Below are 24544 nucleotides of genomic sequence, written 5' to 3'. Positions count from 1 at the left end.
GGTGACTAAAAGGAGTTTCACATGTTTCGGCCTTTATGTGATGGTCCCCTGTAGGGTTTGACCTCCATTCTTCAAAATTTTCCCGAAGATCGAGCCAACTGGGGAAGGGCACCTTACAAGGTGCATCATCTCCATCGTGCATTGAGATCTTTAGCCCACTTTCTCATCGTCACATTGCAGTCCTGCCCATTCTCCATCTCTTGGGTGAGGACACCTTCCTGGGTTTGTTTTCCACCGTGCACTATGCAGTGTCGATTTCTGCGTCAACGATGACCGCGGACTTCTTTGCAACTGATATCCAGTACGGTAGCCAGTCCGTTGTGGTGGGGCCGCCATGTACCCTGTTGTTTGCAGTCCCCTGACCACACAGGGATTTCTCTGCTGATGGCTGCGCCGTTAGCTCCCCATGTATGCCAAGGGGTAGATGCCCATCCCCCAGGGGGCATCGGGACTCCCGGCAATGGCCATCCTGCCAAGTGGCGCCCGTGGGGAGGGCCTCTAGTTGGAGTGGGTGGCATCAGGGCAGATGACATGCAATGAAGCGTAGTCCATCATCTCTTGCTGGTGGTGAAACACCAGCAGTCTCTAAGCAATCACGAGCTCAATTCAACGCACAGAAGTACGACCCCAAATCGTTCCCCTCCCTGGCCACACCATGGGAGGAACGTCAGGCTAAGGATGCCAATGGATCTTACTCGCTCTGGTACCTTGTATGTTCGAGAGCGGATGGGGAATCTTTCATGTTGCCAAAGCCTCAGAGTCTTTCATGTTGCCGAAGCCTCAGTTTTTTGTTCAGCGTTTAGAGGACAAGTTCGGGGTGGTGGAGGTCTTGTCCAAAATGATATCTGGGTCAGTCTTGATCAAAACAGCATCCTCTGCCCAGTCACGGGTGTTACTCACTTGTGACAAGCTGGGGACTGTTTCTATAACCATCACACCCCATAAGAGCTTAAATGTGGTCCAGGGCATCATATTTCAGAGAGACCTTCTTTTGCAGTCTGACTATGAGCTGCACACCAATTTAGAGCACTGAGGTGTACATTTTGTCCTGCGTGTTCACTGGGGTCCAAAGGATAATAAGGTTGCCACCTGTCTCTTCATCTTGGCCATTGAGGGTGATACATTGCCCAAGAAGGTCAAGGTGATGGTCTACCAGCGTCATGTAAAGCCCTATATCCCTCTCCCGATGTGGTGCTTTAAGTGCTGGAAGTTTGGCCATATGTCTTCCCACTGTTCTTCCAGCGTCACATGCCGAGATTTTGAACGCCCATCACATCCCAATACTCCATGTGCACCGCCTCCCATCTGTGTCAGCTGCGGAGAGTACCATTCGCCTTGTTCGCCTGACTGCAGGTTTCTCCAGAAAGAAAGGAAAATCATGGAGTACAAGACCGTGGACAGACTGACCTACACTGAAGCTAAGAGAAAATTTGAAAGCCTACATCCTGTGTGTATGACATCGTCTTATGCCACTGTTACAACAGTTCTGGCTTCATCAGCTCCGCCAACCTAGGTCACCTCTCAGAGCCGGAAGACTAAACCTGCCTCCTTGATGGTGGGGGGGGGGGGGGCATTTCCCTCCCTGTTGCTCCTGCACCACCTACTTCGGGAGCAACACCCCCCAACCATCAGGGACGTCCGTCCCCACTTCTAAGCCAGAGAGGCGTAAGCCTTCTTCGCCTTCTCTAGCTAGGAAGGGGTCCCATGGGGCACTCCCTTTCCTGGTGGGAAAGACAACACCCGGCAGTGGCTGAAGAACTCAAAAGCAGCTGGTCGTAGGGATTCTTGCTCATCCTCAGTCCCGGAGACTGAGCCAGTGAAGTCCTCCCAGCCAGGAAAACCCAAGGAGAAGTGAGAGAAATCCAAAAAGAAAACTCCTAAGACCAAGGAAATTGCGGTGGCAACCATACCACCGCAACCTACAAGCTCTGCAGCTAAGGATGGGGTGGAGATTTTGGCATCTGCTGAGGACCTAGATCTCACCAGACCCTCAGACACTTTGGATATAGACTGCTCAGGCAGTAAGTTGGTGGAGCAGGTGACTCTGAAGCATAAACTGCCTCATTGAGTGTTCCATGCCTTCCCAGTCTCACGATGTCATCCTCCAGTGGAACTGCGGCGGTTTTTTCCATCGCCTGGCTGAGCTACGGCAAATGTTAAGCTTTACACCTCCTATCTGCATTGCCCTCCAGGAAACCTGGTTCCCAGCAATGCGGTCCCCTGCCCTCCACGGCTATAAGTGATATTACAGGAACCGTAGCGACTATAATCGAGTGTCAGGTGGAGTTTGCGTTTATGTCCTAAACTCGGTGTGTAATGAACATGTGCCCCTTCAAACCCCTCTTGAAGTTGTGGCTGTCAGAATAAGGATGACACAGGAAATAACTGTCTGCAATGCATATCTTCCTCCAGGTGGTGCAGTACCCCTGAATGTATTAGCTGCACTGATTGATCAACTCAAACCTCTCCAATTTCTGGGAGATTTTAAATCCCATAACCCCTTGTGAATAGAATTGGGAAGAAGAGAAGTTTGTGGCACAACTTGACTAGAAGAAGAGATCGGTTGGTAGGACATGTTCTGAGGCATCAAGGGATCACCAATTTAGTATTGGAGGCCAGCGTGGAGGGTAAAAATGGTAGAGGGAGACCAAGAGATGAATACACTAAGCAGATTCAAAAGGATGTAGGTTGCAGTAGGTACTGGGAGATGAAGAAGCTTGCACAGGATAGAGTAGCATGGAGAGCTGCATCAAACCCAGTCTCAGGACTGAAGACCACAACAACAAACAACAGCCCCTTGTGGGGTGGTACCATGCTTACTGGCCGAGGCAGATATGTCGAAACTTTACTGTCGCAATTTGACCTCTGCCTCTTAAATACTGGGGCCGCCACACATTTCAGTGTGGCTCATGGTAGTTACTTGGCCATTGATTTATCAATTTACAGCCCAGGACTTCTCCCATCTATCCACTGGAGAGCACATGACGACCTGTGTGGTAGTGACCACTTCCCCATCTTCCTGTCACTGCCCCAGTGTCTGGTTCACAGACACCTGCCCAGATGGGCTTTGAACAAGGCGGACTGGGGAACTTTCACCTCTGCTGTCACCGCTGAATCTCCCCCACACGGTAACATCGATGTGATGTTTGAGCAGGTGACTAGTACAATTTTTTCTGCGGCAGAAAACGCGATCCCTCACTCTTCAGGGTGCCCGAGGCGTAAGGCAGTTCCTTGGTGGTCGCCGGAAGTCGCTGAAGCAATTAAGGACCGTCGGCGAGGTCTACAGCGGCATAAATGGCACCCTTTTCTGGAGCACCGCACAGCCTTTAAATGGCACCGTGCCCGTGTTCACTGCCCTATCAAACAACGGAAGAAGGAGCATTGGGAAAGATACGTCTCCACCATTGGGTGCCACATGTCACCTTCCCAAGTCTGGGCAAAGATCAAACGTCTTTTGCGTACCAGGCACCAACAGCTGCCCGCAGTGTTACCATAAATGATGAGTTATGTACCAACGCAAACGCGATTGCCGAGCACTTTGCTTGAGCATCTGCGTTGGGGAATTAACCCCCAGCCTCTTGCAAATTCAAACGGTGGCTGGAAGGGAATGTCCTCTCATTCACTACATGCTGCAGTGAATCCTGCAATGCCCCATTTACAGAGTGGGAGCTCCTCAGTGCCCTTGCACGTTGCCCCGACACAGCCCCTGGGCCTGACCTCATCCACAGCCAGATGATTAAACATCTCTCATCTGACTACAAGTGACATCTTCTCGTCATCTTCAACCGGATCTGGTGCAATGGCGTCTTTCCGTCATAGTGGCGGGAGAGCACCATCCTTCCGGTGCTCAAACTGGGTAAAAACCCGCTTGATGTGGCTAGCTATCGGCCCATCAGTCTCACCAACGTTCTTCGTAAGCTGCTGGAACATATCGTGTGTCGGTGGTTGGGTTGGGTCCTGGAGTCGCATGGCTTGTTGGCTCCATGTCAGGGCAGCTTCCACCAGGGTCGCTCTACCACTGATAATCTTGTGTCCAATAAGTCTGCCATCAGAACAGCCTTTTCCAGAAGACAACACCTGATTGCCGTCTTTTTTGACTTACTTAAAGCATATGACACGACTTGGCGACATCATATCCTTGCCACATTGTGAGAGTGGGATCTGCAGGGACCCCTCCCAATTTTTATCCAAAACTTCCTGTCACTCCGTACTTTCCGTGTCCAAGTTGGTGACTCGCTTAGTTCCATCCGTATCCAGGAGAATGGAGTCCTGCAGGGCTCTGTATTGAGTGTCTCTCTATTTTTAGTGGCCATTAACGGTCTAGCAGCAGCTGTCGAGCCCTCTGTCTCACCTTCTCTGTATGCAGACGAGTTCTGCATTTCGTACTGCTGCTCCAGTACTGTTGCTGCTGAGCGGCGCCTCCAGGGAGCCATCCACAAGGCGCAGTCATGGGCTCTAGCCCACGGCTTCCAGTTTTCAGTCGCAAAGTCGTGTGTCGTGCACTTCTGTCGTTCATCTGGAACCCGCACTTCACCTTAATGATGATCCACTCACTGTAGTGGAGACACATCAGTTCCTAGGACTGGTTTTTGATTCTTGATAGACTTGATACCCTAATCTCTGTCAGCTTCAGCAGAAGTTGCCCTCCGTTGCCTGAGCAACACCAAATAAGGGTGGAGATCGCTGTATGCTACTGCAGCTCTACGGAGCCGTTGTCCAATCCAGAATTGACTGTGGGAGTGTGGTTTATGGTTGGGCAACGCCTTCAGCATTGCATTTACTTGACCCTGTGCACCACTGTGGGGTTCAATTAGCGACAGTATTTTCTAGGACAAGTCCGGTGACCAGCGTACTGGTGGCTGCTGATGTCCCTCCATTGCAGATCAGATGTGTGCAACTGCTTGGCAGTTACACAGCACACATTCGTAGTTCCCTGAGCATCCGAATTACTGTCTCCTTTTCCCGCCTGCGGCAGTCCATCTCCCTCATCAGCGGCCCAGATCGGGGCTAACAATTGCGATTCGCGTGCGGTCCCTTCTCTCTGAACTGGAGTCCTTCCCTTTACCACCTCTACTTGTGGTCCGTTCATGTCTGCCTCCATTGTGTATGCCTCAGCTGCAGCTTTGTCTGGACCTTTTGTGTGGCCCTAAGGACTCTTATTAACCCCACCGCTCTCCACTGTCTCTTCCTCTCGATTCTTGACATGTTCTGGGGCACTGAAGTGGTTTAGACTGATGGCTCAATGGCTGACGGTCATGTATGCATCGCATATGTTCATGGAGGACATATTGAGCAGCACTCCTTGCCAGTTGGCTGCAGTGTTTTCGCTACAGAGCTGGCGGCCATATCTCGTGCTCTTCAGTACATCCGCTCATGCTCTGGCGAGTCATTTCTCCTGTGTACTGACTCAATGAGCAGCATACAAGCTATTGACCAGTGCTACTCTCGCCACCCTCTGGTAGTGTCCATTCAGGAGTCCATCTATGCCCTGGAACAGACCCACTGTTCCGTGGTGTTTGTGTGGACCCCAGGACACGCAGACAGGCTGGTGAAACAGGCGACGCGGAAACCACTTCTGGAGATAGGCATCTCCGAAGCTGACCTGCATTCTGCCTTACACCGCAGGGTTTTCTGGCTTTGGGAGACGGAATGGCATAACAGCACGCACAACAAACTGCGTGTCATTTAGGAGACTATGTATGTGTGGAAGTCTTCCATGCAGGCCTCTCGCAGGGAATCAGTTGTCCTCTGCCGGCTCTGCATTGGCCATATGTGGCTAATGCACGGTTACCTACTCCGTCATGAGGACCCACCTCAGTGTCGCTGTGGCTCCCAAATGACAGTCGTCTACCTCTTGCTGGCCTGCCCACTTTTAGCCGCTCTGCGGCAGACTTTTAACTTTCCCAGCACCGTGCCTTTGGTGTTGGGCGACAAAGCCTCGACAGCGGCTTTAGGTTTGCGTTTTATCTGTGAGAGTGGGTTTTATACTTCTATGTAGGTTTTAGCGCATGTCCTTTGTTCCTCTGTGTCCTTCACCCTAGTGCTTTTAGGGTGGAGGTTTTAATGTGTTGCAGAGTGGCTGGTTTCCCTTTTTATTCTCGTGGTTGGCCAGCTACTGTAATCTGCTTTCATGTCTTACTCTCTTGTGTTTCTAGCGTCTCTCTGTTGTTTTCTTGTCCTCTTTTGTTCCTTTTAGTGTTTGTTGCCTTCCCTTCGTTCTTGTGACTTTTCCTTTCTTTCGGTTCTGTGTTACATGTTTCATTCGTTTTATTCTCACACTTGTGGCATTGTTTTATTAGGAACGAGGGACCAAAGACCTCGTAGTTTTGTACCTTCTCCCGCCTCTAAACCAACCAACCAACCGTAAGTTAACCAGTGTCCTCTCCAAGTTATTTGGATGAACGGTGAGTTGAAAACTGTATTGGATCCTTGAGTCCCACGAGAGTGGTTTTTGCCGAGGCCACTCTACTGCAGATCAGTTAGCGGGGACTCTGCTATCTGAATGGCTTTTGCCTAGCGTCATCACCTTGTTGCATGCAGTCTTCTTCAATCTGCATAAGGCTTATGACACCACACAGTGTCAACACATTCATGCCACCGTACACGAGTGAGGCTTCCATGGCCCGTTCCTGATTGTTATGTGGAACTTTTGTTTGTGTCACACTTTTCAGATACAGGTTTGCGCCTCCCATAGCACCTCCTCACTGCAGGAGAATGGGGTTCCAAGGGGTTCTGTTTTGAGTGTCCCTCTCTTTTTAATGACTAATGGTCTTGTCACAACTATGGCTCCTGCAGTGTCCCCCTTCTTGTATGCTGATGACTTTTGTATTTATTTTTGTTCTTCCGTTATGAGTGTTGTTGATTGCAGACTGCAGGGAACAGTACACTGAGTGCAGTCGTGGGCTCTCACTCACGGCTTCCATTTTCCAGCTGCTAAGACCTGTGTTATACAATTGTGTTGCCACCATACAGTCCATCCCCGTTTGGATCTGTACCTTGATAGCCAGTCCCTCAGTGTGGTGGACTCTCATTGTTTTTTGGGATTGATCTTTGATACCCGGCTGATGTGGCTTCCCCATCTCTGTCATCTAAAGCAGACATGTTTGTTGCACCCCAGTGTTCTTGGATGCCTCAGTATCACACCATGTTACAGATGCTGGACTGCGAGGTACAGCTGGCAACTGATCCTACAACTGGCAACTGGTGCCTTTCGGACTAGCCCCACGGTCAGCATCCTAGTGGAGGCTGGGACTACTCCATAGCGGTGTCTGTGTCAGCAGCAGTTGATCGCTTATGTGTTACCCATCTGCTGCTCCCTGGAGCACCCAAACTACTGTCTCCTCTTTCCAGATATGTGAACCATCTCCTGTGGTGGCAGCTCAGTTCTGGGGTTACAATTACTATCTGCAGCCAGTCCCTTTTCTGAAATCCAGCTTTTCCCTCCACCACCTCTTCTTTTGGCCCACTCACATGCACTTCCTTAGTACATCTCTAATCAACACTTCTCTCTTGACACACCACCAGGTCCGGAAGACTCAGCTCACCCTGAGGCCCTCGGCCAACTATTTTTCTCCATTCTCGGTGTGTTTAGAGGTTCAGAAGTAATCTGTACTGTAGACAATGGTTGCCGGTTGCGCTGGCTTTGCTTACATTAATGTGGGATGTTATGAACTCTGGTCCTTACCAGATGACTACAGTATTTCCACTGTAGAGTTGTTAGCTATCTATCATACCTTTGAGCATATCCATTCCTGCTCCAGTGAGTCCTTCCTCATGTGTAGGGATTCTTTGAGCAGTAGCGTTATGCTCGCCATCCCTTGGTCCTGACTATTCAGTATTCCTTTTTTGCCCTCGAACAATGTAGACACTCGGTGGTTTTTGTCTGGACTGCTGGTCATTTTGGTATCCCAGAAAATGAGCTCGCTGACAGGCTAGCCAAATTTGCTACCGCAAGCTGTTTATTCCGGAATAGGATCTTCAGTCAGTATTACACCTTCTAATTCTAGGAATTTGGAATACAGAATGGCATACTCTGACTCTGCCGAACAAATTACGGGCGATGAAGGAGACCGTGAATTTGCAGAGGTCCTCCGTGTGGGCCCCCTGAAAGGACTCAATTGTCCTTCGCCAGCTCTGCATCGGTCATACGTAGCTGACACGTGGTCATCTCTTCTGTTGTGAGGATCTGCCCTACTGTGACTAAGGTTCTCATTTGACGACGGTCCACATATTGCTGGACTGTCCTAACATAGATGTCTTCTGGCAGACTCTTAACTCGCTACTGCTCATGTTAGCGGACTATGCCTCAGCAGCAGCTGTGGTTTTACGGTTTATTCGTGAAGGGTTTTTTCCCTCTTAGAGGAGGCGCCTCAGCCTTGTCAGCCCATTGATGGGTTAGTAGGATACCCTGTTGCCTCCTCTGCCGCGAATGCCCGCCCCAGTCCTCACCCTACCTGCTCTTTTGCTCTGGTACCCCTTTCTTGCATGTTCTGTTTGACTTTGGGTTCTTCTTATGTTTTCCTGTGCTTCTCTCGCCCTGTATGTGTACCTAGTCTTTGCTGGGTATTGTTGGTTGGGGTGCCTCTGGTATGTGGCCATTGTACTTTCTGCCTTAGGCAGTCTGGGTGCTCCCTAGATGGGGCACCACAGCCTTCTTCCTTCTCCCCATTTTCTTTGTTCTTGTTACTTTTTCTAGGCTTTGTTGACCTTCAGTAGGTCTTGGGGGTTTTCTTTCCTTGTGTTTTGTTCTCTAGGCCTTTTTTTGGTGTATTGTCTTGTTGACTTGTATGTTCCAGATAGGAGGGACTGATGATCTCATAGTTCGGTGCTTTTAATCATTCATTCAACCAACCAACCAAACCAGCCAACCCTCTTACCCCCCACCCTCCACTCCCTCCCCCGGGTCCACAGTTCTGTTGTGGGTACGTGCGTGGCAAGCATGGGACCCTGAGCTAGTGCAGCTCTCTTTCGTTTCCGGGCTGCATACCTTCCCTTTCCACATCCCTCCCTGTCCCCAATCTCCACCCCCTCCTGCCCCTTCCCTCCATTTCCCCTCTCCTTCTCCCTCTCTTTGGGAGTATGTTTTGTGACTATGTCAGGAGATGGACACTTGTGATTGTAAGACATGGTTTTTCTTCTTTTATCTCTATACTGTAAAGTCTCTGTCCATACTTTGTCCTTCTCCTTTCCGCGATTCTTCTCTTTACCTTCTGCTCCGCTGCGGTGTTTGATAATTCTTCTCTTCTTTCCTTTTCCTTGTTCCTCCCTTTCTCTCTTTCCTCCCTTAGCGTGTCTGAAGGCCGACCAATGCGTAGCCGGTGACAGGGTAACGCGTAATTCCCCATCCTGCGTAGACAAGTAGGTCATGTATGAACCCCCTGGCAAAGGCCAGGCCCAGGGAGGGGTGATTACAGGTTGTGTAAGGTCTTGTTCCTGGTTATAAAATGACACCTTGTTATTAGAAACAGACAGTGCCCTGCAGGCACATACATTTCTTTGAACTACAGTGCTGCACACTTTCTCTGTCTGGGCGGAAGCGCACCGTTTTTTAAACTCATTGTGCAGGGTGGCTTATACAAGATCACTTGACTGATTATGCAATGAGGACGTTCAAAATTACCTGTCTGATCGGGGCGTAACGGCTGCACATAATATCGTGGAAAGGGTTGAAAAGGAATTGGTACCGACCCACACTCTCTTCTGGATGTTTGGCAGAGTTCAACTTCCATCGAACATTAAAGCAGGGTATGAGAAAATTTCAGTTCGCCCTTACATCTCCAACCCTACACATTGCTATCAGTGTCAGCGGTTCGCCCTTACATCCCCAACCCTACACATTGTGTAATCATACCAACCTGTCGTGTTCCAATACAGCCAAATGTGTTACCTGTGGCAGGGATGCCCATGAGGGTGATTATCCACCTCCATCCCCTTAGTGCATCAACTGTATGGGCGACCACACTGCTTCCTCTAGAGATTGTCCTATTTTTAAAGATGAAGGAGTTATTCAGGAAATCCGAGTGAAGGAAAAGGTGTCTACCTTTGCCACCCGTAAGTTATTTGCCAGTAGAAATCCCACTGTGCTCCCAGTGGGTAAATATAACACTGTCCTAGCATCTCCTCGACCTACTAAGGAGGTAGCCACGGAGACTTGGGATCTCACTTTCAGCGGCACGGTCGTCAGTTCGGCCAGCCCAGAGATTGCCCATTCTACCTACTCACTCATAGGCACAACCTTCATAGTCTGCTGCTAAATCACAGGCCCCAAAATCGGACACCCATACTTCCAAAAAAGAGCCTGCTCGTGAAGATTTTATATGTACCTAGACCTCACAACCATTGACTCCTCCCTCATGTCAGTGCCCTGCTTCCAAGGAGGCTCATAACAAAAACAGTTCCTCTCCTTTGCCGCCATGGCGTGTCTCTTCTACAGTGCCACCCAGCGGTAGCCACCCTCAGCCTTCTTCCGTGTCACTGAGAGGCACGTGCTGGCGGCCGATCAACCAGCTGATCACTGGCGGCAGGAGCTACCCCCACAACATGTGGATTAGGATCTTCTGCCTTTGGCTGAATGCTGTTCTACACCGTCGGCCACTGGCTCTCAGCAGTCGTTGAGTTGCCTGCAACAGAGGTGCATTTTTTCCCCTTTTCTGTCCACCCTATGTCAATTATCCATTGGAATATCCACAGAATTCGCTACTCTCATTTGGACCTTTCGGTTGGTACTGTTCATTTAGCTCGGTGCTTTAAATGGTTTGCTCTTGCTGTTACACATTTGAGTAACCGTTTTCCATGTGTCGTTTGATTACAGCCACAACTGCCATCTAAGCGCCAAGACACTAGCAGGTTTCCCAAGCCGATTGGACACTTTTCTCCTCTCTTGTAACATTTGATGACCATCAATTTCCTAGCATTGACAATAGGTCATTCATGTTACAGAAGTTATTCTAACAGCCGCGGAATGTTCAGTACCTCATATCTATCTTTTGGCCCCCCTCCCCCAGTTCCTTGGTGGAACGAAGCATGCCGTGACGCAATATGTGAGCGGAAACGTGCTCTTAGCGTTTTCCGCCATCATCCTATGTCGGCCAACTGTATCCGCTGTAAGCAATTACATGCACGATGCCATTGCATCATCTGTGATAGCAAGAAGGCAAGCTGGGACATCCTTACCAGCTCCTTTAAAACCTTCACTCCATCGCCTATAGTTTGGAGTCGAATTCAGCGGTTATCTGGTGTGTCTAGTTCCTCCCTGATCTCTGGCCTCACTGTCACTCATGATGCCTTAGTGGACCCAGTTGCAATTTCTAACTCATGGGGTCAACACTTTACTGAGATTTTGAGCTCTTCAAATTACCCACCAGCTTTTCTCCCAAAGAAACGAGCATCGGAAGTGCGACCTCTTGTTTTCTCCTATCAAAATCGTGGAAGCTATAGTACCGTTTTTTCTATGTGGGAACTCCCAACACGTACAACCTTCCTCTCACTCTTCTGCCCTGGCACCGAATGACATCCACGTCCAAATGTTGCTGCATTTATAATACCATAGTCTGTGTACATCCTTCACCTTTATAATCAAATTTGGACTGACAGTACCTTTCCCAGAAGATGGCGTGATGCTATTTTCATTCCTGTTCCAAAACCTGGAAAGGACAAACATCTCCCCTCTAGCTATCGCCCCTCTCTCTCAGTAGTAGTGTATATAATATTTTGGAGCTTATCGTAAATTGCCATTCGGGCTGGTGGCTGGTGTCCTGAAACCTTTTCACCTGCCCAATGTGGTTTCCAAAAGCATTGTTCCGCAGTTGACCATCTTGTTGCTCTCTCCACTTATATCGTAAGCAATTTTCTCAGGAAACGTCAAACAGTAGCTACATTTTTTGATCTGGAGAGGGCATACAATACCTGTTGGGGGTCAGGCATCCTCTGCTCACTGTTCTCTTGGGGATTTTGAGGTCAGCTACCTCTGAGTTTCATCCATGAATTTATGGCAGAGCGCACATTTAAGGTGCAGGTGAATACTACTCTCTCCTGTACTGTCTCCCAAGGAAACGGAGTTCGCCATGGCTCCGTGCAAAGTTTAGTACTGTTTGCCATCGCCATAAATCCAATTATGGATTGTCTCCTTTCCAATGTCTCGGGTTTGTCGACGGTTTTGCAATCTACTACAGCTCTCAACGGACCAGCCTTCTTGAACGACACCTTCGAGGATGTCTCGATTGCCTTCACTCGTGGGGCTTTGAAACTGGCTTCCGATTTTCTCCCAGTAATACCGTTTGTGGAAATTTTTGGCATCGTACAGAGTTTGAGTTTTATCCGCCTTCCCTACATCTAGGCCCTATCGACCTTCCATTCGTGAACGTCACCAAATTCTTGGGACTTACGTTTCACTGAAAACTGTGCCGGTCTTCCCACATTTCATATCTGTCGACTCGCTGTCTGCAATTCCTCAACACCTTCCGTGTTCTGAGTGGTACCTCCTGGTGAGCGGGCCGAGTGGTCCTACTCCGCCTATATCGTGCTTTAGTGCGCCCGGTTGTCTATTCTTCGGCGTCTAGACTCTGTCCACCACCGTGGAATGCGTTTAGCGACTGGAGAGCCTTTACGCTGTCCAATCGGCGAGCTGTCCTTCTGAGTTGCTACACTATTCATCTGTCTTCCATGCCTGCTCATCTGACCTGTGCTCTTTTCTTTGACGCCTCCTTGGATTTGGGCTATGCAGGCCGTCCTTCCTCACTACTACTACTGGGAGTCCACTTCTGTCAACTGTTACATTCACTTTCTTTCCAATTTCCAAAACCTTTCTTGACAAATGGGGCCACCTCGGCTTCACCCCTGGACCTGCCATCTCCGTGACCTTTGCCAGCTTCCCAAGCGTAGTACCCCCCATATAGTTTATTGGCGGACATTTGCTGCTGTATGCACACAAATGGAGGATGCCACCTGTATTTACATTGATGGCTCCAAGACCAACTTTGGTGTCGGGAGTGGCTATATTGTTGACAACACCATTATTAGATTTCGGCTTCATGACCAGTGTTCAGTTTTTCCTGCGGAGCTTTACGCTGTCCAGTACATCCAGATACATATGCTCGGATTCACTCAGCTCCCTTCTCAGCCTCCAAGCTCTTTATCCTGTCCACCCTCTGGTCCACTGGATTCAGGACTGCCTCCACATGCTCCACTTGGGGGGGGGGGGGCATCTCTGGATCCCAGGGCACATTGGTATCTGTGGAAACGAGGCAGCTGATATAGCGGCAAAGGCTGCAGTCTCTCTTCCTCAGCTCACTGTTCGCATGGTTCCCTTTGCCGATCTACATAGCGTTTTATGTTGTCGTGTTACTCTTTTATGGCACACACATTGGTCTGCACTTCCCGATAATAAATTATGCGACATAAAACCTCTTCCCTGTGCTTGGACCTCTTCCTCCCGGCCTCGTCGTTGGGAGGAGGTAATTTTAACTACACTCCGGATTGGGCACTGCCATCAACATCTTTTAAGTGGCGATCCTCCCCCGCTTTGTCCCCACTGCTTTCAACTGTGGATGGTGAGACACCTTTTACTTTAGTGCCCCTATTTGAATCTGCTACACACCTGTTTACAGCAGTCACCTGATATATATTCCCTTTTAGCAGTTGACACACGCTCAGGCAATTGTGTCCTTGAATTTGTCAGTGTCATTGAGATGACATTGGTCATTTAAAGCTCTTTTCCTGGGAAAACACCCCCCCCCCTCCCCGCCCACACTTCAATAGCAGTTTTCTAAGATTTCCTTCCATTTTCAGTTTCCCTCCTCCTGGAGTTTCACGCCCGTGACTGACTTTCTGCAGGTGAGGAAAAATTCATGAATGAGTGTGAATGTCTCCTACCAAATCTCCACTGAAACTTGTCTCTCACACTTCATTGGTTTACACAGGAAAGGAGAAGGTGCAATACTCTTTGAACACACCTCATTAGATAGGACAAGTCCGCTTATAATTTAATGTTTTGAAATTAATTCACCGTTTGTGATTTCCTTGACATCAGCTGTATTAGGTAAAGATCTACTAGCCAATAGTGGCATGTGAAAATCTGTGCACGATTGGGACTCGAACCTGGATTTGGGCTGGGCCAGCCTGTGTGGTTAAGGCGACAACTTGCAATAAGCTGGAAATTTTCATTTGAGTCACAGACCGGCACAGATTTTCACATGTCACTATTGGCTAGTAGATCTATACCTAATGCTGCTGCTGTCAAGGAATTTGTGATCAGTGAGTTGATTCCTTTCAGGCATGCATGTAATTATTAATCCAATGTCTAACACATTTATCCTACATGCTACAAAGAAAAACAAAAATTTGAATAAGAGGTATTAATTGTGTGTAGTTACTTTTGTATTTCTGTTTGGGCCTTAGAGTTACTTAAATACTTTTTATATCAGCTGTTTGCAGCACAGACTTTGGACAACATATGGGACTTTCTATAATTTACCTTATGTGTGTATTATATCCATGGATCATTTTCACTCACTCTTTCACATATGTAACAATAATACGTAATGATGATAAAACATTCCCCATTGTTTACATATATACTCCTCTACACTGTAAAAATCTTTTTGCATTGAGTATCTTTAAGAACTTTCTGGAACGTCTTCTCATTCACACTGTCTCGTAGATTCTTAGCTACCACTGTGCCAGTTGTGCCCCTGAGTGCTCTGGTCCTTTTTCAACAACTCTTTCTGTATGGTATACTTTTCAGCTGATATTTATTTCTTGTGTCATAAGAATGGACCTCAGCATTTTTTGCAAATAATGTATTGTCTTTTATTAATGACACTGTAGTTCTGTAAATGTACATAGATGAAAAATTTAATACTTTTAGATTATGGAAAACACCTCTGCATGAGCCTCTTAGATTTTTATTCACATTGATCCTAATGTAGCCGGCCGCGGTGGTCTCACGGTTCTAGGCGCGCAGTCCGGAACCGTGCGACTGCCACGGTCGCAGGTTCGAATCCTGCCTCGGGCATGGATGTGTGTGTTGTCCTTAGGTAAGTTAGGTTTAAGTAGTTCTAAGTTCTAGGGGACTGATGACCACAGCAGTTGAGTCCCATAGTGCTCAGAGCCATTTGAACCATTTTTGATCCTAATGACTTTGCTTTTTTCCCAGTGCACTTTTTTTTTTTTTTTTTTTTTTGTTAATGCTGCTGGAGATTCCCTACACAGTAATTACATATTGTATGTATTGTTAAAAAGTCAGTGGTATACTGTATACAGATGTTATTTACTGGCATAATGTGAAAGTTATTTTGTGATAAGTACTACAGTACGTAGAGCAGACATGCTCTACATGTCATCTCCTTTGGATGTTATTGTCTAACACAGTACCCAAAACTTTTATCCAGAAACTTCTTCCAGTATTGTTTCACTTACAGATATCATCTGCGTGACCTGCTTTTTATTTATTAGTAAACAACATGAACATGGACGTAATCAAAAGAGACAATTTATATGAGCCATTAACTGTGTTATTTGTTGAGATAAATGTGCTTGTTTCAAGTGTTTCCAATTTTTTTCTGCATTTACTGATGTCATCAGTGCTCAGTATTTATTGTTCTTTATAAAGAGACTGAACAACTGTGATCTGTTGTAACATGTTGCTTCCTGTTGCCAACATTTGATTTTATCCATTGTGCTGCATGTTCATGTATGCCATAGCTTTAAAGTTTCTACATTAGAGCTGTGTGGGTCATTGTTTCAGAAGCTTTAGCCATATCCAGAAAAATAGCAGCTACACAGTGTAATGCATCTGTAATGGATTGTGTTAGGCCAGAAATAGATGTTTCTTTATATTTCCATTTTTGGAAAATTATATTCATGTATAAATTGAATACATGTATAAACTGAATATTGTGTGTCTCAAGGACTTTAGTTAATCTGCTGTGCATAAGCGTCTGTAATGTAGTTGAGAAATCCAGTATTGTAGATAAATGTTGTAGGAAAGTTCTGGCACCATGCAGATACTTTTGGATTAAAGGAGCCCACACACCAAAAAGCAAAAGTGTAAAGTCAGCAATAGGCACACGCAAAAAGAAAGAAAACTCACTAGCTCTTGAAGTAACTCTTTTTCAAGCTAGAAAGTAAGCCACACAGAGGAAACACACTTGCATAAACATGTCTATGCCTCCTGGACAAACAGTTCCAATGCTGCAAAGCTGCATTTTTGCTGGTAGACTAGGTTGTGGTGGGGGTAGTGTCAAGTGGGATGAACAGAGGGAGAGAGAGAGAGAGAGAGAGAGAGAGAGAGAGAGAGAGAGAGACGTGGAGAGTGGTTGTGGGTGGTTGGCTAGCAGCTTGGAGGGAGACAGCCGGTTTGCTGCCTAGGACTATGAGGGGTGGCAAGAACACAGTCCAGGCATGTGATGCATGGTTATCAGAGCCAGTGAGGAGCAGTGCACGGTGAAGGTTTCGAGGGAATGACGGGACAGAGGAAGGGGAGCTTTTGGGTGGACGGTGCAGGCACATTAAGTTAACAGAGATTGAGGCCACGATGATTACAGGAGTGGAGGATGTGTTGTAAGGATAGCTCCCATCTGTGTAGTTCAGATAGGCTGGTGGTGGTGGGGAGGATATAGATGACCCTGAATCCTTCACTCTGCCACCAGCTACTGTGAACTATGCAGATAGGAGTGATCTTTCAAATTGTATGCATCACCAGAGGGAGGTATCTTGTCTGATTACGAAAATAGTGTACCTTCAGCTTCCTTCTGTACCAGCAGAATTCAAAAGCTTCTGTTCTCTTCATATCTGAACAGTAAACAGATGCAAATGAATGTCTGTTGCTGTGGGTATACAAAGATTGAGAGACTTCCACAGGGTAGATCATTATGGAGAGCTGCATCAGAGTAATTTTCGGATTCAAGCCAACAATAAAAATCTTGACTTGTTGTGTAACAACTAGAATCATTTTCTCTCTTCCGCCATGGGTTGGGAATTGAGTTTATATGAAGAAATAAGGGAAGGGAGGCCGTAAAAAGGAGTGAGCGAAAGAAAGAAAGTTATTCAAAAGCTGTCTCCAATGTTGGGAAAAAGAAATAATCTGGTGTCTGTTATAGTTATTAGAATTTCACTTATAAAACCTTGCACTGTATCCCCCCTGCGGTTTCGGGGGTAAGAATAGGCCCGCGGTATTCCTGCCTGTCGTAAGAGGCGACTAAAAGGAGTCTCAACTGTTTCGGCCTTTAATGTGATGGTCCCCTGAGGGGTTTGACCACTCTATTTCCAAATTTTTCCGTTAGTGCGTACCATTTGGGGAAGGACACCTTACGTGGTGCATCTTAAATCCATCTTGCCCTAAGATCTGGCACACCTGATATTTTCATGGAGTTGGACTTACATTGAGCTTCCGGCCACATCCGCTGCAGTGTGTTGCGGATAGCATCCCTTCCCTCCATTGTGCACTTCCATCTTTGCCCTCATGATACATGGATATTTCGACACCCGACATCCAGTACGGTAGCCAGTCCGTTGTGGTGGGGTCGTCATGTACCCTCTTGGTGGTAGCCCCCTGACTAAACAGGGATCGCACTGCTGATGCCTGAGCTGCTACCTCCCCACGTATGCCGAGGAGTAGATGGCTATCCCTTTGGGGCATCGGGACTCCCGGCAAAGGCCATCCTGCCAGGTGGTCTTTGCTGTGGCTGGGTGGCGCCCGTGGGGAGAGCCCCTGGTCGGAGTGGGTGGCATCAGGGCGGATGACCCGCAATGAAGTGTGGTACATCATCTCTTGCTGGTGGGCCTCCATCAGCAGCCTCTAAGCGATCGAGGTCTAACCTCAATGGAAAGAAATTTGATCAGAGATCATTCCCTCCCTGGCCACTCCATGAGAGGAACGTTTGTCCAAAGAAGGCAGTGGAGATTATTCACCCCGGTACCTCGTGTGTACGCGAGTAGATGGGGAATCATTTATGTCGACCAAGCCCCAGTTTTTTGTGGAGCATTTAGAGGACAAGTTCGGGGAGGTGGAGGGCTTGTCCAAAATGCGCTCTGGGTCAGTTCTCATCAAAACAGCATCCTCTGCCCAGTCACGGAGGTTGCTCACTTGCGACAGGTTGGGGGATGTTTCCGTCACCACCACTCCCCTTAAGAGTTTAAACATGGTCCAGGGTATTATATTCCACAGGGATCTTCTTCTGCAGTCCGACGATGAATTACGCGCCAGTCTAGAACGACGAGGTGTTCACTTCATCCAGCGCGTCCATCGGGGTCCGAGGGATAATCAGGTAGCCACCGGTGCCTTCATCTTGGCCTTCGAAGGTGATGTTTTACCCGAAAAGGTCAAGGTGATGGTTTACCGCTGTGATGTGAAGCCGTATATCCCTCCTCCGATGCAGTGTTTTAAATGCTGGCAGTTCGGGCACATGTCATGTCGCTGTACTTCCGGCATCACATGTCAAGATTGTGGACGTCCTTCGCATCCCAATAATCCATGTGCTCTGCCTCCCATCTGTGTTAACTGCGGAGAACACCATTCCCCCTGCTCGCCGGACTGTAGGATATTCCAGAAGGAACGAAAGATAATGGAATATAAGACCCTGGACTGCCTGACGTACACCGAGGCTAAATGGAAGTATGAGCGGCTCCATCCTGTGGCAATGACGTCGACCTACGCCGCTGCTGCAACAACGGTTCTCCCATCGTCACTTATCGTTGGCTCTAAGATCTGTCAGAATCCACCGGCCCCCTTGGTTGTGGGGGGCACTTCACTCCCTGTTGCTCCTGCTCCATCTTCTTCAGGAGCAACACCCCCCCCCCCCCCCCAACCATCGGGGACATCAGTTCTCCCTTCCCAGCCGGAGAAGAGTAAGACTTCTTCAGCTACTCTCGCCAGGAAGGGGTCCCTTGGGGACCTACCTTCGCAAGTTCCGACCAGTGGAAAAGCGGACACCTGCAAGTGGCTGCAACAACCACCAGTCCCTGGTCGTAGGGCCTCACGGTCGTCGTCCGTCCCTGAGACTGACCCAGTGAAGCCCTCCAAGCCTGAACCACCGAAGGCACAGCGAGAGAAACAGAAGAAGAAGAAAGTCCCCAAGGCTAATGACATTGCGGTGGCACCCATCCCACCGCTTCCTACAAGCTCTGCGTCTGAGGACGAGGTGGAGATTCTGGCGTCCGCTGAGGACCTCGATCTTGCCGGTCCCTGAGACGCCATGGAAAGCACTAGCACAGGTGCTCATTCGGAGGCAGCAGGTGACCCAGCGGCGTAATCTGCCTTCCCAGTCCCGTCACGCCTTTCTCAGACATGGACAATACCATCCTCCAGTGGAACTGCAGCGGTTTCTTTCACCATCTAGCTGAGCTCCGCCAACTTATCAGCCTTCACCCTTTCTTCTGCATTGCACTTCAGGAAACTTGGTTTCCAGCAATGCGAACCCCCACCCTCCGTGGCTATCAGGGTTATTATAAGAACCGGGCAGCTTATGAAAGGGTGTCTGGTGGCATCTGCATATATGTCCTTAACTCTCTTCACAGCGAGTCTGTCCCTCTACATACAGCTTTAGAGGCTGTCACTGTTAGGGTGTGGACGCCACAGGCTGTTACCGTCTGCAGTCTTTACCTTCCACCGGATGGTGATGTCGCGCAGCATGTCCTGGCTGCGCTGATAGCCCAATTGCCGCCACCTTTCTTGCTATTGGGCGACTTCAACGCCCACAACCCTCTGTGGGGTGGGTCAGTGGCAACAGGTCGAGGCGCCACGGTTGAGCATTTATTGGCGCAGCTCGATCTCTCGATTTTAAATGATGGTGCCTCCACACACTTCAGTGTGGCGCATGGCACATACTCCGCCATTGACCTATCGATCTGTAGCCCTAGCCTCTTACCGTCTGTCCAATGGAGTGTGCATGACGACCTGTGTGGTAGTGACCATTTTCCAATCTTTCTGTCACTGCCACGGCGTCACTCTTCTGGGCGCCCCAGCAGATGGGCTATGAATAATGCTGACTGGGACTTGTTTTCCTCCACTGCCGCTATTGAGCCTCTCTCTAGTGATGACATTGATGCGGTGGTTCAATCGGTCACCACCGGCATCGTTACTGCCGCAGAATCTGCCATTCCCAGTTCTTCTGGGTCCCCTCGGCGGCGGACTGTGCCTTGGTGGTCGCCTGAGATTGCTGAGGTGATTAAAGATCGCCGGCAGGCACTACAGCGTCACAAGCGACATCCCTGCATTGAACACCTCATCACCTTCAAACGGCTGCGTGTGCGGGCCGGCCGCCTTATCCGCCAAAGCAAGCAGGAGTGCTGGGAGCGGTATGTGTCCACCATTGGCCTCCATGTCTCTCCATCACAGGTCTGGGCCAAGATCGTACGCCTCTATGGCTATCGGACCCCTACCAGCGTCCCTGCGCTCTCACTGAATGAAGCAGTTTGTACAGACTCCGACGAAATTGCCAACAGCTTGGCAGAGCATTTTGCTCTTAGTTCCGCTTCTTCCAATTACCCACTGGCCTTCCGCTCCATTAAAGAGCAGATGGAACGTCGGAGCCTTTCTTTTCGCACCCACCATTCTGAATCCTACAATGCTCATTCAGTGAGTGGGAATTTCACAGCGCCCCTGGCCGCTTGCCCTGCTACCGCTCCTGGGCCAGATCGCATTCACTGTCAGATGCTGAAACACCTTTCAGTGGACTGCAAGTGACGCCTCCTCGACCTTTACAACCGTCTCTGGGTCGAGGGTGATTATCCGTCGCAATGGCGGGAAAGCATTGTCATCCCCGTTTTGAAACCGGGCAAGAGCCCTTTGGAGGTGGACAGCTACCGCCCCATTAGCCTCACCAACGTTCTTTGCAAGCTTCTCGATCGGATGGTGAGCCGGCGCTTGAATTGGGTACTGGAGTCTCGGGGCCTTCTGGCTCCATCTCAGGGTGGATTCTGTAAAGGCCGCTCCGCTACCGACAATCTGGTGAGTCTGGATTCGGCCATCCGTACTGCCTTTGCCCATCGTCAACACCTGGTCGCTGTCTTTTTCGAGATGCGGAAGGCGTACGGTACGACATGGCGTCATAACATACTTTCTATGCTTCATGGATGGGGTCTTCGGGGCCCTCTGCTGCTCTTTATCCGAAATTTTCTGTCGTATCATACCTTCCGCGTGCAAGTCGCGGCCTCTCATAGTTCCTCACGAGTCCAGGAGAACGGGGTACCACAGGGATCTGTCCTCAGTGTCTGCCTGTTTTTAATCGCAATAAACAGGCTCGCTGCAGCGGTGGGAAATTCTGTCTCCGCTTCCCTGTTTACTGACGACTTCTGCCTTTACTACAGCTCTACTGGCATTGCAGCTGTTGAACGTCACCTACAGGGTGCTATCTGCAGGGCGCAGTCTTGGGCTGTAGCGCATGGTTTTCAGTTTTCGGCTTCCAAGACCCGCGTTATGCATTTCTGCCGGTGCCGAATGGTCCATCTTGAGCCGCGGCTTTATCTTGCCGACGAACTCCTTGCTGTGGTGGAGACCCACAGGTTTTTGGGTGTAGTTTTTGATGCCCGGCTGACTTGGCTGCCTCATATTCGGCAGCTTAAACAGGCGTGTTGGCGGCATCTAAATGCTCTGAGATGCTTGAGCCACACCTGCTGGGGCGCTGACCAATCTACCCTGTTACACGGCTCTACCAGGCATTAATCCAGTCCCGTCTGGATTATGGGAGCCTGGCTTATGGCTCAGCATCCCCATCCCCATCCCCATCTGCGTTGCAGGTGCTGGACCCAATCCTCCACAGCGGGATACGCCTTGCCACTGGTGCTTTCTGTACCAGCCCTGTGGACAGCATACTAGTGGAGGCAGGTGTCCCTCCACTGCGGTTATGGCGCCAACGTTTGCTGGCCGCTTATGCTGCCCATGTTTTCAGCTTGCCCGGGCATCCTAACTATCGGCTAATATTCCCAGAGTCGCATGGCCATCTTCCAGAACGTCGACCCAGGGCTGGCAGTACGATCGCGGTCCGCGTCCGAGAGCTTCTCTCCGGGCTTGGGGCCTTACTTCTTCCGCCTCCTTTCAGGACACCTCTGCGTACACCCCCATGGTGTGTGCCTCGCCCTCGCCTTCAGCTGGAATTGGCACAGGGCCCGAAGGACTCAGTCCCTCCGGAGGCCTTCCGCCGCCACTTTCTTTCCCTCCTTGCAATGTATCAGGGCTCTGGCATTGCGTACACTGATGGCTCGATGGTTGCTGGTCGTGCCGGTTATGCGCTTACTCTAGGACACCATTCCGAACAACGTTCATTGCCGGCTGGCTGCAGCGTTTACACTGCTGAGCTGGTCGCCATCTTTCGTGCTCTAGAGTATATCCACTCCTGCTCAGGTGAGTCCTTCGTGATCTGTAGCGATTCCCTGAGCGGTTTACGAGCTCTCGACCAGTGTTTCCCTCGTTCTCGTCTGGTGATGGCTATCCAGGCGTCCCTGCATACTCTTGCCCGTTGTGGCCGCTCTGTGGTCTTTGTGTGGACCCCCGGTCATGTCGGTATCCCGGGCAATGAATATGTTGACCGGCTGGCGAAAGAGGCCATCAGTAAACCATCTGTGGACATTGGCCTCCCAGAGACTGATTTGCGAGCAGTCCTCCGCCGAAAAGTTTTTGCGCTTTGGGACGCTGAATGGCGCGATTGGATCACACCCAATAAACTCCGTGCCATCAAGGAGACGATGACTGTGTGGCGGTCATCCATGTGAGCCAACCGCAGGGACTCAGTCATCCTTTGTCGGCTCCGCATTGGCCACTCTTGGCTGACACACAGTTACTTACTGTGTCGCTGCAGGGCGGCTTTGACAGTGGCCCACATTTTGTTGGCCTGCCCCCTTTTAGCTGTGGTCAGGCAGACATTTGCGCTGCCTGTTACGCTCCCTGCCCTTTTAACTGATGACCCTGCTATGGCTGGCTTAGTTTTACGTTTTATTCGGGCAGGGGTTTTTTATCATTTAATTTGAGTGTTTATGTTTTATTTTATTGTTTTGTGTTGATTCTGGCCTTTGGCCTACAGTTTTAAACTGAGTTTTTAATGTGTTCTCGGTGGTTGGCTTTTCCTTTTTTATTCTATGGTCTGAGTTTTTCTTGTCCTGTGTTGTCTGTTGTCTCTATTATCCGTTTTTTTTTTTTTTTTTTTTTTACTCTGTGTTGTAGTTTTTAAGTTTTGGAACAAGGGACCGATGACCGTTGCAGTCTGGTCCCTTTAATCCCACAAACCAACCAACCAACCTTGCACTGTATATGTTCATTACAAAGATAGGCATGTCTAATATTGATGTGGATAATCAGTGTGCAAAACTGATAAACCTAAGGTGCATTAACTGATATTTTTAAAAGTGCATGATTATGTTTGATGAAGGTGAATATACATACATAAATGTGGAATTTCATTTGTCCAGGAGCTTCTTACTAGACTGCAGCATCACAACAGCTCAATGCGTCAGGATGCTATACGGGGTCTGGCTGAACTGGTGGCAAATTTCTCATCAGAAGTTCTAGATGGTGTGCACTTGCCCCAAGTGATTGAAAATGTTACTCGCCTTTCTCTAGAGTGTGAATCTGCTGTTCGTAGAGAGGCAGTAAAACTTCTTGGATCAATTTTCAAAAAGGTAATTGATGTATCTTTGTAAAATTCATCTTGGAAAATTAGTTTTGTATCATGATCCAAAAAATAAATAGAATTTATGTGTGTGTGTGTGTGAGAGAGAGAGAGAGAGAGAGAGAGAGAGAGAGAGAGAGAGATTGTGTGAGTGAAGTTATCTGTGAACAGTTCACTGCTTTCATTCGTCTGTAGACCTCATTGTGTTTGACTGTTATTTAGCATCTTCTTTCTTTTAACTTACCTTGTGAGATTTTGTGAACTATTAAGAGATTTTCAATCTATTCACCTTTTCCATTTGCACCTTTAATTGACTTTGTGAATAACTATTACTGATTTAACCCCTGATTTTCGTGTGTTTGTGTCACACATCCTGTAATATAGAGTTAACAGTGTTCAGCAGTATCCAAAATGAATATATCTAAAATTGTTTCATTTGATCAGTGTCATCATTTTCAAACTTCTTACCATATTGCTCAAGTTTTTATTTTGATTTCCTTTGGAGATGAAACTAAAAACCTTTTGAAATTTTCCATAGAATTTTATTGTTTTCAACCTTCCTCTCTTTCAGAACATTTATTATTTCTTTCAACCATTAGCGACAAGGAGATTTGTTTGTGTCTGACATGTTTGACAGTCATCTTTCATAGCCTGTTTTCTTTTGTGTGTGATCTAGATGTACTTGAAATATCGTCCTGCATTTGGTTGCATTCAGTTGCTGATTTTTGTTACACAGAGCTTCATAAACTCTCTTCGTGCATGTGATGATTTGTTTTCAGTATTTTTCTTAGGATTTTCTTCTCTCTCTTTTTCATCTACATCTACATGGCTACTTTGCAAATAACACTTACGTGACTGGTGCTGGGTTTCTTGAACCAGCTTCACACTAATCCTCTGTCATTCCACTCTTGAACAGCACATGGAAAAAAATGAACACCTCTGTCTTT

At 48.4% G+C, this 24544-nt stretch overlaps 1 protein-coding gene across 3 annotated transcripts in view; it reads left to right on the top strand.

Moving 5' to 3' along the window:
• Positions 1-24544, top strand: part of LOC126195266 (testis-expressed protein 10 homolog) — a 194624-nt gene that overhangs the window by 23448 nt on the left and 146632 nt on the right. For all 3 annotated transcript variants that reach the window (XM_049933792.1, XM_049933794.1, XM_049933793.1), the window contains exon 3: positions 23398-23607. In XM_049933792.1, the coding sequence (XP_049789749.1) occupies positions 23398-23607 (210 nt within the window). The remainder of the gene's footprint in view (positions 1-23397; positions 23608-24544) is intronic.

The sequence above is a fragment of the Schistocerca nitens genome, chromosome 7 (assembly GCF_023898315.1).
Source record: "Schistocerca nitens isolate TAMUIC-IGC-003100 chromosome 7, iqSchNite1.1, whole genome shotgun sequence".
Lineage (NCBI taxonomy): Eukaryota > Metazoa > Arthropoda > Insecta > Orthoptera > Acrididae > Schistocerca > Schistocerca nitens.
The sequence above is the reverse complement of the archived record's forward strand: the minus strand, read 5'-3'. Positions and strand labels throughout refer to the sequence as shown.